The 16252-nt window shown below is 44.9% G+C and overlaps 1 protein-coding gene across 1 annotated transcript in view; it reads right to left on the reverse strand.

Annotated features, from left to right (window-relative positions):
* Positions 1 to 16252, reverse strand: part of ssh1a (slingshot protein phosphatase 1a) — a 24044-nt gene continuing 7792 nt past the window's right edge. Inside the window, exons 3-15 of the mRNA XM_083644568.1 lie at positions 13267 to 13367; positions 9001 to 9065; positions 8213 to 8334; positions 7340 to 7408; positions 6710 to 6775; positions 5665 to 5859; positions 5444 to 5537; positions 4586 to 4714; positions 4346 to 4392; positions 4074 to 4220; positions 3681 to 3881; positions 2798 to 3494; positions 1 to 2625 (exon numbers count right to left, since the gene is read on the reverse strand). Coding sequence (XP_083500694.1) covers positions 1531 to 2625; positions 2798 to 3494; positions 3681 to 3881; positions 4074 to 4220; positions 4346 to 4392; positions 4586 to 4714; positions 5444 to 5537; positions 5665 to 5859; positions 6710 to 6775; positions 7340 to 7408; positions 8213 to 8334; positions 9001 to 9065; positions 13267 to 13367 — 3028 coding nt within the window. The 3' untranslated portion in view covers positions 1 to 1530. The remainder of the gene's footprint in view (positions 2626 to 2797; positions 3495 to 3680; positions 3882 to 4073; positions 4221 to 4345; positions 4393 to 4585; positions 4715 to 5443; positions 5538 to 5664; positions 5860 to 6709; positions 6776 to 7339; positions 7409 to 8212; positions 8335 to 9000; positions 9066 to 13266; positions 13368 to 16252) is intronic.

Raw genomic sequence — 16252 nt, forward strand, 5'->3', positions numbered from 1 at the left:
TACATTATTTTAACCAACATAAAAAGTGCAATATGCATTCAAACTACAGCAAATGTACAGTACAAAAGTGACTGCATACTTAAATATAAAAAGAAATGGTTACAAAACTGTGAAGTAACCTATTGTGATCGTTGTCACATCCGTGTGACAAAAGCTTTAAAATTCATCAATGAGTCTCTCTTTCGTTTCTCCCAAAGGTGCAAAAAATAAGTAACAGCGTTTAAATACATACATGATTTAAACATGATTGACATAATGATTCACATATTTTTTTACAGCTTCAATGGTGTATCCAATTTGTCGGGACAGCCGTAGAACTTTGGTCTTCCACATTTCAAAAGCACAATGAGTTTAAAATGTTGGCAACCCGCAAGGAGCAACAAATAGATAAGGTATAGAAGATTTGGACAAACAGATTGTAATCTTTTGGAGGTTTTATATCCTATCAAAACTGTTCAGACGGCTTTACCCAGGGAAACAACTCACACTTTCACATTAGATGATTGGACTGTTTCTGTCAGCACAGGTGCTTCTTGCATTATAGGATGATTCCAAGCCATGCAGCGTGACTCCTCCTCACCCTGCATTCCCAACAGCATCGAAGGGAATGACGAGGTCAATAACATTATTCTAATGTTATTTTATTTTAGCTTGTTGTGTGCCAACACTCATGAAAAGCAGTGCAAAGGAACCACAAAATAAGAAATGTTTTTCTGTCTGTTCTCTCTCATCCCATTCACTGATTCACTCACTCACAGACTCCCATACAGCTATGCATCGATGCATGAACATACATTTCTGCATTAATATGAGTTTAGCATGGATTTCCTCACATAACTCGACGACAACATCAATAAATGAACTGAATTAAAACTCTGGCCCAGTGTTCGTCTGAGAAAGAACTCCAAGAATGTACCATGAGGTAACCCTTCCTTTTACGACCCTCTAGCATCTGTGGTAAACAACTTTACAATGACTTATTTAACACTTTGCTCTCTTTCAAGATTCACTGAGTGACTCAAGTTCATCAATGTGCCACTATGTACCAGAAAGATCACAATAACTCAAGTGCCAATGGATACCACACCATCGTTTGGTAGATACAGGTACTAACAGCTTAAAACCCGCCCCTTTCATACTGCAGCAACACACAGCTGTGTGCCTCTGGTCTCACAGGTAAAGGCACTTTTGTGTCCATGAATCAAACAAAGTTAGAGGTGAACTGATGGCTTGACACACTTGTCAGATTAGATACAGCAAAATAACTCATCACTGTGAACAGCAGGATCGGACACAATGTGGCAAAGGAGTCGTGTTGCCGGGCACAACACTTCTCACAACAAAGGTTGGCATTGTTTTTTTCCGCAGGTTCCATTAATTGGCATACCAATCATATTGGCACACATATTTTCATCTGTTTCCTAAGACTCAACTTTCTCTCTCGCCTCTCCAGAATCTGTCCAACCCTCTCCAGCTCCCCAGAGTGAGCGATGAAGGGATGGGTGGAGGAGTGTACCTCCATTCGTCCTGTCAGCTTCTGGGCTCCCCTGGTAGCGCTCTCTCTGGAGTGTGCTGGTCCTTGCAGGGCCGGGGCTGTGCAGAGGTGGCGGTGGGGCAGTCCCACTCTGGGCTGGGGTCTGGCTCCGGCGACAGGGAGAAGAGCAGGAGGGTGCCTGCGTCTGAGGAGCAGGCCGAGCACAGGTCGTCAGAGGAGAGATTGAGGCTGCCCAGCTTGGCCAGCGAGTTGGAGCGCTTGAGCCTGGAGGGGACGGTGAGGCCCGCCAGACGCATGCGCGCCTCGATCTCCTGCGCCCTCTGACGCACCAGGCCCGGCTTCCCCCTCACGCTGCGCAGACTGTCAGTGCTGGAGCTGCGTGTCAGGGTGGAGCCGTGAGGCGAGGAGGTGGGCGTGAACAACCCAGACCCCACCGCCCCCAACAAGGCCTCATTGGTCAGTGGCACCGGCAGTGGCTCGAGCCGCACTTGGCATGGCGTGGAGGATTTAGGGAAGTCGCCCTCTTCCTCCTCTGTGTGAAGTGAGCTCTTCTTGGCTTCTTGGCATACATGCAAAGGCTGCAGGACATGGAGGCTCTCCTGGGATAAGCCTGAGAGCCTCTCTAGCCTCTCGGCCCGGCGGCGGACGAGTCCAGACCTCTGCAGCTGCACAAGGGTCTCCTGCTGGTGGCCAAGGTAGCAGGCCACTCCAGGCTTCTCTTCCTCCAAATCCATCTTCATCAGCTCAGGCAGAGTTTCACAGGCCTCCAGGGACTGACGCTCATTAGTCTCAGTCGTTACTTCCAGCAGATCACCACTGTCCTCAGGCTCCACTAAGTGCAGTGAGTCTCCTGGCTGCGCCTCTCTGTCAGTGTCAGGTGTAGGAGGCGAGGCAACGCAGTTGGCACAGTCACACAGAGGGCCACAGGGACACTGCAGTCCCACTGAAGGAAATACACCACCAGAAGAGGTAAAGGATTGCAGCACTGAAGCACTTGGGACTTCAAGAGGATCGGGGTTAAGGCAAAGCTTAGCAAGCAGGACCGGAGAGTCTTCTTTCTGCATGGACTGACCATCCCACCGAGACAGCACAGAAGAACCAACTGGATGAGCGTTTGAGGGAGCATTTTCCTGAATGCAGAGAGAAAGGAAGAATTAAGGGTCCAGAGAGAAAGCTGGTGACGGAGTTACAAACAGGATTTCCACTCTGAAATTTAGGTTATCCATTTTCTACAACGCATTACAATGTACATCTCAAACTCTATAATGCAAAACTATGTTCAAGCCTATTTCCTGAACTTACATTGAGGAAATGGGCGGAGCTCAAGTGGTTGTTGTTGTTGGAATTCTCATTCAAGGTTGCCAGGTCCATCCCATTAGCCTCTGTCTCCACTTCTACTTCCAATTCTTGCGTTTGCTCATCGCCGCCTCCTCCCCCGCCCCCTCCGCCATCAGGGTGCATGAGTACCTCCATCTCCGCCTCCTCTTTTTGCACCTCCTCCTCATCCTCTTCCTCCACCGTGCTAAACTCCAGCCTCAGACGCAGTTCCTCCAGGGGCTCAGGACCCCGACAGCAGGTCTGGGCAGCTGTACCCTCCCCTGTAGGCGCAAAGTGGGGTAGCGCCGGGCCTTCGCGCCCCTCAAAGTTCTCATCATCCAGTAGGGCGTCCCGCTCCACATCATCTATTTCTATGAAGACTTTGTCCATATTCAGGAGAGGAGGACCACGCACCGGTGTTGACGGCTCACTGTCCAGGGCCGAGTCAGAGAGCCGGCGGAAGTAATAGTTGTTGTAGGCGGGGTCTATCTCCAGTGCAACAGTCCTGCGTGGGGGAAGGCACGTCGCCCCCTTAGCAGACAGCGCCTGCTCACAGCAGGGGGTCACGCCTGGCTCTGGGGTCAGGTGGTCTCCCTCCTCCCCTCCACAACACTGGCCCTGCTGCCCCTCTGCCATCTCACAGTCTGGGTCTGGACGCCACAGCTTGTTGTGACGTTGTTTACTGGAAAAAGTCATAAAATAAGTCATAAAACAGGTCAACTGAGAACAAACAACTAGTATACCCAATAGATGAAATGCAACTCATGATACAAAAAGACAACAACACTGTTTAGGGTTTAATTATTGCCCCACACACACACACGCGCACATACACACACACACGCACACAGTTTGGGGGGTGGTTTACCTGGCATCCAGGATGCCCTCGTACTCCGCCAGCTGTCTCATGAAACCCGTGTTGGGTCGTGTGATGCTCCTCTTCTGCTTGACAAAGCTGTAAGCCTTCTCTAGCGTCCAGCCATACTCCTTCATGGCGTAAGCAATGACTGTGGAGGCAGACCGACTGACGCCCATCTTGCAGTGGACCAGACACTTGGAGCGGCTCTTCCTGTTTGGGAGAATAAGAAAGAAAGAAAGAAAGAAAGAAAGAAAGAGGTGCGAGAGAGTTCACTTAGTTGAGAAAAAATTGCGGTCTGTAATGTTGTGAAAGAATAAATGTGGCAAATGAGAGTTTAACAATGTGTCTCTAGTGATAATGGGCTGTCTTTATAATGTGCTTTCTGTTCCGTTCAGCACTCACTTGGCTTTAACAATAAAGTTGTACGTCTCATTCCAGTGAGCCAGCAGGTCAGTGACCTCTTCATCGTAGACGCGTATGTTGTGATAACTGAATGTGCCGGGAAAGAAGTTGTCGATCTCCCTGGTGACATTGAGGATATAGCCCACCCTGGGGAGGAAATATTGTGTTAATGGACACTCTACCATCAACAACATTCTTACATGCTCAAATCACAATAAAAATACATCTTGAATGAGGTTATCTTTGCTCCGCCCCAACATAAAATAAATTACCCTGACTCTCGGAGCTCCTCCAAATTAGACGCATTCCATTCAGATCCCTACAAACAGGGGGAGGGAAAATACTGTTTATACTCAGCATTTTTCCACTCTGTCTAATTGTTCTTTTTTTTTCTACAAAAGCAATTATTTCACAGGCAAGATTAGTCTTTAATTGGGTTGGACAGGACAGAATAAGTCTATACAAGCTATTCAAGGGAAACAACAGTGCGTCTAAATTAGTTGGTGTCCCACCAGGTAGAGGTGGTCAAAGATGAGCGTGGCCTTGTCCATCTGACCCAGGATCAGCATCATCTCATTGTCGACGAACTCTTTGTACTCCTTTAGGTTGCAGTTCATATGCTGCTCCACCTCTGTACGGATCTGACAAAGAGAGTATAACAGCAAATGTTATACAGTATGAGTTGATTTGTGTGGAGCTTTTTGCTTTATCGCTGTAATGCGTTGGCTGTAAAGCACTCGTGAAGTGCCTTAAAAACATACACACATTTTATACCTTATTTGGGGATATTGTTTATGCAGCGGGGAGTATAATTCTAAGCCATGACACAGACATACCCAAGACTTACAGACTTATACTGTGTGCCTTGAAAATGTAACTGCTATGGAGTGGGTAATACCTTGATAAGTTACTATTTGAAGCCAGCAAGGAAGCAATTACAGGGAAATACTACTACTACTACTAATAATGATGATAATATATTATTAATAATAATAATAATAATAATAATAATAATAATAATAATAATAATAATAATAACATAATATCCAAATACTACTACTACTACCACTAATAATAATGACAACATAACATAAAAAATATGTGTGAAATGTGTGACACACAAATATGAGTCCAAGAACAACTGAGTTATATAAAACAATGAAATGTAAACATGTAATAAATTTGTAATAAATAAAATTGTGAACATGTACATATATTAACTATGTGTGAAATGTTACTACTACTTTGCTGGCTTGCTGCAACTGTATTTTGTGATATACTATAAAGATAAAAATAGAAATCATCACAATAAAGAAATGTTAAAATTGTGTGTGTGTGTGTGTGTGCATGCATGCGTGTTTTCTATTTACCTGTTTGGATGTGACATTCTCAAGATCCTGGCACATCATGATGCTTCTGAGTTTGGCTTTAATAAGGCACTCTGTCCTCTCCCTCTCTGAAGGCCTATCAAAGATAAAGTCTCATTAAAATCTGAATATTCGACAACACTCAAAAAGTAGCATTTCAACAGCTTAGCCTTTACATCAGGCTCCTGTATGGATCTGATCTGAGTGGATTTCTGTTCACTGACTTGTCGACAAACATGGTGGGCGAGTCTGGCCTCGTGGTCTCTAAGTCCTTCATGGCGTTCCACTCGTTGATGCAGCTCTGCTCTGAAGCGATGCAGCTCTCATAGTAGCCTATCCAAGTGAGGGCCATACCTCCAGGGAAGTAGTTGTACCTGCGCGACACCTCGCATGCCTTGTGCAGAACTTGCAGAGCCGACCTAGATGGAGGTGGTTTGGAAAGATTATTGTCAGACCTGGAGTTGATTGATTCACTTTTGTCTGTCGGGGCCAAAAAGTTGCACTTGAACACACCGCAAACACTACAGCTGACAGTCAACTAGCACGTACGTTTTGTGCTTGCATGAGACCTAGGACTGCAGATATACAAACCATTGTTATGTTAATACAAAGCAGCGTTTGCCTACCATTTTCAAACAACTCTCATAATACAGCTATTTCTACCTATCTATTTCTAATATATCTGATAAAAAGTTGCAAATGGCACTGGCGTTGTCAGCCCTTGGTCTTTTGCTTGTGGAAGAAGAAAGGAAGAGACGGGGGTGGAAAAATAAGGAGAAACATCTCAAGGGGCTTCCCCAAAGGCCATGTCATTGTAAAAATATTTGTGTGTTGGAATGATCCGATGAGAAGAAGTTGAAAAATGAGAAGAACATTTTGTGCGTGCCCTCTCTTCGTGTGCACTTATTGGCTTAAGCTGACCACCAGACATTCAGAGTGATTTCCCTCACTGATGGCCAGACGCCGATTCAACATGCCGAATCATCCACAAGAAAATCCGACAAGGCCGACTAGACAACTAGGTCCACAGACCCTCACCGACGGCCTGGTGTGTCAGGGGCTTAAAAGTAATCAAACGACCAATCTGGCAGGGTTCTATGCAATCCTATGCACATGCATCTCTGTACCAGCAGGTGGCAGACTGAATATGCATTACCTCAACTGTTTATCAGATACAATCAGAAGATTTATGGTTGTGTGTGAGACTGATTCATCGCCCAAAACTTTTGTAGACAGCCAGCGTGGCTCCATAGGTTGTTTATGACTCACCACATAGCCTGTACTGACACAGGCTTGAAGACATGAGTCCGACTTGCTGTGTTCACAGTAAACCCCCTGAGGAGCAAACAGGAGCAAACAGAACAGATGGTCATCCCCCGAGCTGGAGCGGCACAGATCTCCTGAAATACCTCATTATTACACTTAATACAATATTAGTATTGAGTTAGAATTAAATAATGCTAGCAATTTTATTTCCCTCTAGGTCAGTGATACTCAACCCGAAGCTCTAGAGCCACATGCGGCTCCTTTATGGGTAGTTGTGGCTCTTTTAAGTCCTACTTAAAATACATAAATAAATAAAAATCGAATAAAAATAATGGGAGGAAAGGGACTTTTTGGGGGGGATTGTGGCTCTTTCGAAGCATTTTTGTCAGTGTGGCTCCTGAGTAGGGCAAGGCTGAGTACCACTGCTCTAGGTGAACTACAGTATTGAAGCACATACCTACCTACTGTACCCACACACCTACCTATCTTTCTACAGAACAATATTCTACTATTATATTCACAGTCTCAGATGTAGATGCATTGTCAACTAAGAGGTAGATCAATGGCAATATGTCTAAATGCTGTTGCTGTGTGGTGTCTGTCCTGACAGCAGGGGTAAGAGTCAAAACTCACCCATCTCCATCCAGATGTATCTTTGTGTCACTCCACAGAGGCAGCACCATGCCGATCGAACAGCTTTTGCTGTTGTTCGATCGGCAACGAGGAAAGCACATTTAACATGTTAGTTTATGTATGCCATAACTTAAAGGGACACTCCACTGAAAAAAACCAATGCAGATTTATTTTGCACATAATCTCACACATGAAAACTGTAAACAGTTTTGCAGACGTTTATTTAATTTGACAGTTATTGAGAGTTGATTTGAGTTAAGTTGCGGACCAGTGATGTCATTCATGCACAAATGACATCACTGGTCCACAACTTGACTCAAATAAACTCTCAATAACTGTCAAGCTAAATGAATGTCTGCACAACTGTTTACAGTTTTCGGATATGTGTGAGATTATGTGCAAAATAAATCAGCATTGTTTTTGGTGGAGTGTCCCTTTAAGTCTCAATTGCAGGCTTTCCTGTTGTTCATGTGTTCTAGGACATCTCAGTGAAAATCAGTGTGAATTAATGGAGAAAGATGACAAAGGTGCCTCTGCCCGCAAGTGACATTTTGGGAAGTGCTACATTTTCTGACTCAGAACTGACAACTCTGCCATAGAAAACTAAAGCTCATTTGGGGGGAAAAAAACTAAAATAACATCCTGTCTGTGCCTTTCAAGTACAGTATGTGCAGCTCCAGACTGGGTTCGAGGCATACATCTCTGGGAGAGAGTTGTTCACATTCACAAACATATAAACTGGACTGGACTAGTCCACGTTACGTCCACACATTGCATAAATGAATATATCAGCAGTTCTTAAATAGATTGGTGTTTGCCTTTAAAGGTATCTGTCTATATCTGGCATACATGTACAGTGATGCTCATTCATACCAGTCCTTGCTGGTGAAGTCCATTCCCAGCAGGATGTTCTCCTCTGTGTCCTGTCGCCCGCTGGTGTAAACCACCACCATGTACCGCACACGATCCGACCACGCACTCTCCAACCGCACCGCCTACAGGGGGAGACACAGGTCACATCAACTTAAGGCTGGGCCATTCTAAAATCCCATGGCCTTTTCCACCTAAGAACCAACATGGCGGCGATTTCTGGTTAAGCCTACAAAAATACGTCATCCCTGCGGTACTCTATTGAGTGCACGCCGTGCTCCTGCAGCCACATGGCACCGGCACCTCGGAGGCAGCTCAGAGGCAGAGCAAAGAGATTTAGTGCTGGGTCTCTAGTCTGTACTTCATTCAAATGAAGCCAAGGTAGTTAGCAAACATGCACCATGACTGGAAGTTACACAACAGCCAATGCTCTAGAGGTGCCTGCCAATGAGGGCTGATCCTACGCGCTGACCCAAAAAGGCAGCATTGCAGACTGGATGTAATAAAGGTCACTTGGCCCTCAAAAAGTGTGAGAGCGCAGCACAGTGGTGGGTAAACATAAAACGAACAAACACAATTTCACACAAACACCATGGAAACATTTGGTAATGCTCTCCTGAGTGTGTTCAAACATGCTCTCATGAGCTAATAATTATAGTGAGCAAATGAGAGTCTTAAGTAGACAATAAAAAGCATTGAGGAAGGTTTTGCTATGACAGAGCGCCAAGGTGTTAGTCACTGGCCTGTGTGTTTTTCTATGTGTGTGCGTACGTAACTATGCCGTCTCTCACCAGTTTGATTCTGTCCTCCGAGCGAAGGATGTTTATCATCACCTGCAGGTGCTGAGGTAAGTCGCCTGTTGAGGAAGATCATAGAGTAAACAGATCTGTAAATATCTGTGGCTGTTTGGTGTCATGTTATTATAAAAAGATCTAGTCATACAGGTGATACTGTAGCTCTTGACCTGAAACAGAAGACCCAAAGAAAATCCAGTCAATTCCACTTCGGCAATAGAGTGAGAATGAGAATGTAATGATGCTATGGAATACACAAGCTGATACAATTCAAGGCGTTGCTCTAGTCTAGTTGGTAAAGGTATGTGAAGGAACAGTGGTCCCTGGTGTTCAACTCTGAAATCTACACCCAAGTCATGACTCCATGGAAATCATAATACGGTCATTGTTGCCTTATCATGTGGATTGTGTTGTCAATACAATGCAGTGCAATGAAGTGAAGATACTTTTCCTTCTAGTTATGAGCAAATTGATCACCCTCAACCTCCCACCAAAAGATCGTCCCTTTGTTCCGATGACAGGTCTCAGTGTTGCAGTGCCAGGTCTGAGGTAAGGTAACCCAGGGAAGTGGTTTAATAACACTGGGTGTGGAGGGAGCTAACATGACAGCTCTACCCACAGCAGTGGTAGGTAGCTGTAGAACAAAAGCCAACTATGTCTATGTGTCACAACAGGTAGATAGATGATGTCATCCTGGCTGGGTTTAATTACAGCTTCCAGGAAGAAACAGAAAGTGCCAGGCTCTCTCCCTGCTCATGTACCTTCTGGCTCTGGTGATGTATGGCCTCAGGGTAAACACGCCCCTCCCACAGCAGAGGGCACTCTTTCTTTGGCTTTGCAGACATTTGTAGCCTATATTTTGAATGGTTTGATTTTGGAAACCTTTTAGTTGAAATAACTAAATAACTAAACTAAATAAATAAAATCAAACTACAGTATATTCATCACAAAGTGAAACCACAAAAGATGTAAGATTAATTTTGTGTTTTGCGGAGTGAGAAAGACATCCATATGAATTGTTTCTCACTATTCCAACACCATGACCTGCAGGTAAAATGTCCATAGTAGGGCTGCACGATATGCCCCCCCCAACAGATATATTGCAATTGCGATATGCGATACGATTTTAGTGGGAATGGCAATTTTTCTAATTCTTTTTCACACAAAAAAATAAAATAAACAGGTGATGTGATTTTTACTGGGGTCTGTACCAAGCAAGCACGTTCCCTTACGTCTGGAGAATATGATTTGTAGGCCGGGACATCTCTGTAGCTCCACAATGTTTCATGTAATGGTATTTAGTGATACATGTTTACATTTATCAAATAATTGCAGGCTCCTGCAATTTGGATATTGCACTTGGCCATATTGTGATTTCGATTGTGACGTGAATAATTGTGCAGCCCGAGGCCATAGCTGCTCACTGTATTTCAAAGTGTGTCTCAAAGAGTTTTTGTGGTTTTGATGGGCCAGATTGTATCTGTAAAAGTCAAGTGTGTACAGGGCCTTAGTTCAAATACATAGCTCCACGTATGTGGTAGCCAAATTGGCATCTGTTCTGAATAAAAAACAGATGGAGTGTTCTCCTCAGGCAGTCCAACTCAGAGGCGCTCGGTCATATCCAAAAACATAAATATACCTCCAGAAAATGATGTATCACGTGTCAATGTTATCATGTGGATGGTTCAGGCCAGTTCAACTGGCAGCCTTGACTGACCACTGGATTTCAGCTTTGAAATAAGGTAGAGTTTACTCTGTATTAGTAATGATGAACAATTACCAACTCCGCTACCCTGAAAACAAGAGCTGTAGTCTGTGATGATGTCACACCAAAATACAGCTTTACAGAGAAAATCGAGAAAAATGGAGAGAATGACTGTGATCGTTTTTGTGATGATTTTCTTGCGATCACTGCACACTTTTTTCTTTTTCTTTTTACATCGGATGAATCCACAAAATCAGTTACTATCAATCCAGTAGCTCTGAGCTGCACACTGGTGTGGTATCAGAGATTATAGTGTGGTTTAGTGTGATCTAGGTGTTTTTTTTTTATCTTCTCAGCCTGTTAGAGATGCTTATGTTAGACTGTCTGAACCTGTCCTGGCCGTAAGATATGTGAACTGTGTGCATTCTTACTGTATCCCTCTTTTAGTCTATCATGCTGCTACTGTTCTGACAGTAGGGCACCAGCTCCTGGAGCAGGAGTAGCTTTGGCAAGCAGTTTGCTTTAGTCATCTCATCATCTTTTTCTGTCTGTAGGCCACAGTTGCAGGGACATCCCACAAGTATTTTTGTTTTTCAGAACAAAGCAGGACCAGCAAATTGGTGGGTTACCTGACAAAGTGTCTGGCAAAGTAGACACACCTGCCAGCCACAGCCAAAGACTTGGAAACATTTGGCTGGTGGGTGGGTGGGTGCTGTTCTTTTTCGCATGATGCCAGTAGACCGTGAGGCCAGCTCTTTGAAACATTTACCATGGGCTTTAGAAACAACAGGCCCTATCTTGGTACAGGCGCTATCCGCTTTTTGCGCATCTGTTTGCGTGCCTTAACGCGTGCCTTATGCTATCATCCCTGCAGGGACGATAGCAGTCCACCTCGCGCAAGTGTCCAGGTGTTATGCCGAGTTTTGCACCCCCGCCGCCAAACGCATCCCCACCTCACGCGACCATATTGTAATGATTTATACAGAAACGTAACTGTTTAAAAATTATATAATTGTTTGGGTAGACGTGACCTCCCTGTTTTTAAGTTAAAACAGCCCCAAAATATGGTGGGGATGCAATACTCGACGGGGGTGCGTAACGGGTGCAGGTGCAAATTGGAGGCGTGCCAAGTCATTTGTGCACGGCGCAAACGGGATTTGGGCGGTGTTATGGTGCACTCAAGCGCAGCGGGGTATTTTTGCGCTAAGAGGTGCTTTTCAAAGCTCTTAGCGCAAAGTAATTGTGCGCATGCTGAAGATAGGAGAATGCCATCTGTGTCCCCGGATTTTGAGCAGACACGCATGATTAGATCATTATAATGCGCGTAGAGGTAATAGCGCGGCAGGGGGAAGACAAATGCGCTTGTGCACGCCCCCCAATTTGCATTACGTGCGGCGTTAAATGACCGCAAAAAAACGCAAACGCTAAATTACCGCTTTTGCGATGATAGGGCCCAACCTCTGATACAAGAGGTTCATTCTCAAAGCCAACTCTAGCATGCATTTAGACTGTGAGCAATACAATAAACAAGCTTGGTGGTTGAATAAGTCGAGCTTGGTGGTTGAATAAGTGTTCGCAGTCACCGGCCATCAGCAGATATAGATTTCCTATAGTACACAGTAGTTCTGCTGGGCAAGGGAAAATGGGTGAGAAATGGATTACAGCCATTCCAAGCTTCCCAGGCAGTTTTCTAACTTTTATTTGAAAGACTACAGATATAAATGTCTCAAAAACAATGTTTGGAGCATGGTTGCATGTTTAGGGACGATGTAATTTTGGTGAGTTTTCGTTGATTTTTAATTGATGCTACCTACTTAGTGCTTGCCAGCTAGCAATGTTAACTCATTAAAACAATGTAACAGTACGACGCAATAACAGAGCAACAAAAGAATACATGATTTGCCTCGGTAGCTGCAGGAGAGCGCTGCATGAATGGAATCAGATCCTCTTGCACTGCCTACAACCAGTCAGAACGGAACGACCCCCATCAGCTGAGCTGCTCACAGTGTGAACGCCCTGTTGCTTCCTCTAATATTATGTGCACAACTGTAGATTCTTTCACACTTGATGTAGGCCAACAGCCAACTTTCAATGTTGGCTGCCATTTACATTGTGCCGCAAACTGTTCCAACTTCCAACTCAATTTCACTTTAACAATTATTACAGCAACAGACTGAGCAGAGACACCAGCACACATGTACATAGCTGAGGATAGACATGTACATGTACTGTAAGCTGAGGATAGACATGTCCATGTAAGCTGAGGATAGACATGTACATTGTGCAAACATCAATGAACACTATGGGTCCTTTCTGAATTGTGAACAGAAGTTCCACCATGCACTAGACAAGCATCTGCTGTAAAGTTTGGGAACGTAGCACATCAATTTATCAGACAGATGCACTGCATAACCTAGACTAAATAACAGTTTGACTGGCTGAGACTGAAGACCTCAAAACTATAGTTAGGGTAGAGAGGATGTCAACAAAGAAAGTAGTTTTCCAAACAGTGTGAACTCCAGATATGCTTTGTTGGTGTGCCGTCTTGTGGTTCTCACCTGCATGCTTGGTGTGTGGATGTGGTTTCTGGCCCTGGGGACTGCTGCCCTGCTGCAGGAAGAGAGCAGCGCCCTTCACCATGAAGAAGCTCTCGCTCAGGCTGCCAAACAGACAGGAGACATGAGTTCACTTAGACGCGTTACAACACACAGACACTGTGCATCAGACACCCCCATGCATCAGACACTGTGCATCAGGCACCATGCCTCAGACACCATGCTGCAGGGCCACTGCTTACTCCCCGTGCAGACTAGAGCGACGTTTGTCGCGTGTAGACGCCGGCTGTCGCTGCTGCCCATTCATTTTGTATTGGATCGCATCGCCAGGTATCCCAGCATGCTTTGCAAGGCGATGAGCGGTGGACGGCAGCGACGAGAGGAGGGGCCAGTTTGAAATCAACTAATTGAAGACGGAAATACAGCAAGACAGCCAATCAAGCTGCAGCACCAAGCGACCAGCAGGCAACAGCAGGCGTCTACACGCTGTAGTCTGCACGGGGCGTTAGCACTTAGGCTCCAAGTGGGACTGTGTCCCACCTGTTTGTTAGAATCATCACTCCTAGTTCAGTGCACTGTGAGTGGAGGCTAAGAAGTGGGACGCGGGACAAATGAAGTATTCGTTTTAGTGGAGAGGTTCCGTTCAGAAGACCTAGGCAATGAGACGAGCATAAATCATGCTTGTCTGCTGCCTGCCCTGTACGTTACACAACAGCCAATTGAAAAAGGCCCAGTTGCCACATTTAGAGAGGGAGACTTCAGGGTTGCAGTAGCCATGAATCAAGCTGAGTGCTTATCTGGCTTTTTTTCCCCTTGCTGCATGAGCTGCATTCTAATTTCACTTGTCAACTCTCTGCTGGCTTTGGCCTAATGAACTACAGACCTAAATAATGGACCTAACTGCAGTTGTTTGTAATGCTTCACATTCCCGATGGCTGAAAAACCAGCAATTAACAATTCACACCTGCCTTCAAAATCCTGCGTGTTTCTGGGCTTTTGAGCAAACTGACGATTACATAAGTTACACTGGAGTGCGAGTGGAATGGAGGTGTTTCCTCAGGGCTTCAATCCTTCCATTTCACTGTGCTTACAGCATGACAGTCTGAGCACATTCATAAATCTACCTGGCAGGAGGGCGGAACACGTACGTATTGTGGGTGTGCACAGTCTAGCAGACCAGGACATCATTAAAGAACGAGGTGGTGAGAGACTGGAACAAAACAAATCCCAAACAGGTACCAAACACTGGTGTGGCACTGAACAACATGAGGCCAACTTTACTTTGTTAAAGCCTCAATGTGTCCACAACAAACCATTTTATCAATGAAAATATGCCCACTGTCTCCTAATGACGGGGCAGTTCGTCCAGTAATCCTCTCTAACCTTTGAAGCAGAAACAACGTTTGTCTTGTAATGCTGACAGTTATTCACTATTATAAGATTTTATTCTTCTTGAGAGAAGAAGCCAATGTCAGTAATGTAATGTATTTCTTTCCGATAACCATGTGTTGAAAATGTCAGCAGGAAATAGGCTATTAGGGCTTATTACATTATATCATCCTATAATTAGGTCTATTGTCTACGGCTTTTATTGTTTGATTAGGATGTTGTATTATTTTCAACTATTTGTAGGTTATTCGTTCTTTTTATATTTTTGTGCTCATGTTCTTTGGCCTTTTCCCAGCTGAATCATATTACTTTTGCTGTGCAACAATCTAATTTCTAAGATATCCAGACTTTGTTGGACTTGCTTTGTAGTTCGTAGTACAGGCCCCGGCTCTCTCAGACTGGATTTCCAGAGTCCAGTACAGAAGACTAAACAGATGATTTTGCAGGAACAAGAGACTCCATTCTGTGCGCCTCACAAAAAAAATCCCAACACCGCCAACAGCACAGGAACAAAGTTCCACAGTAACAGAGCACGGGGGTGGACACTCATCACCAGCTTTTGTCTCACTTTTGTTTGGTTTGGTTTTGTTCTGTCTGTCTGTCCTCTCAGAGATTTATGGGGCTGTCAGGAGGCTCTCCTGTCAGGGAATGATGGATATTAAAGAGGGGAGAGCTGCAGTAGCCGGGGGAAGACTCAACGCTGCAGTACTCTGCACAACCCCCTACTGCTCAGCTACGGGTAGGGCAACTTAGGGCTCACAGGACTTAGTACCTGATACCTGAAACGTACCAGTACAAATCCCTTCAAAGGTGCATTCTTCATGAAATCTGAGCAAGTGTGAAACTTCTCCCGGCGTGTAAATCAAAAGCGGCCCCGCTGCTCCGCAGGCTCAGACAGCCTAATTAAATAGCCCTGGCTCTGGTGTCTCTCGCCCCTCCAGCACCCTGCTATCAGCCTCTCCACAAACACCAGCGCTAAAAATACATCTGCTATCAAGGCAAACAAAGACGCCGGTGATAGAAAGCTTGCCAGATAGCCTCAATGATTCCACATGATTACAACCTACGGCGCAGATACCCCGTACAGACACAGGCTAGTCCCATTGAACAACGGCTGTTGAATGATAGCTAATTATAGCTAAATAACGCATAATCAACTGGGCAAGTTCGCTTACTGATTCAGTTTGTTCGTCTGATATAATGACACCATGCTTTTGTAGCAAAATGACAATGAAAAATCAATTCAAGAGCCAACATTCTTACAGTGAACTAGTAATATTGCGACTTAAAATAACTGTAAGAAGTCAATCGGTGAATGAGTTCCCACGTCTCAAAAACAGAAGTTCATGGTAAGTCGGCCAAACATGAGTCAAGTTTCATATTAACTGTCCACAAATGTGATCAGTGACAGACATGTTAGTAGCAGTTCCCTCCCACCCCACTTTAAAAGACTCACATGCGGCATATTTCAGACTGGGTCAACACAGCGTTCTCCACAAAATAGGGTATCATCATGGACTCATGGACCAGATGCATCCTGTTGCCCGGAGCGAAGCCAGACCTCTCCAGTACGAGCTGCCTCTCCTTCATCAGCCTCCAG

This window comes from Poromitra crassiceps (assembly GCF_964638095.1).
Source record: "Poromitra crassiceps genome assembly, chromosome: 10".
Lineage (NCBI taxonomy): Eukaryota > Metazoa > Chordata > Actinopteri > Beryciformes > Melamphaidae > Poromitra > Poromitra crassiceps.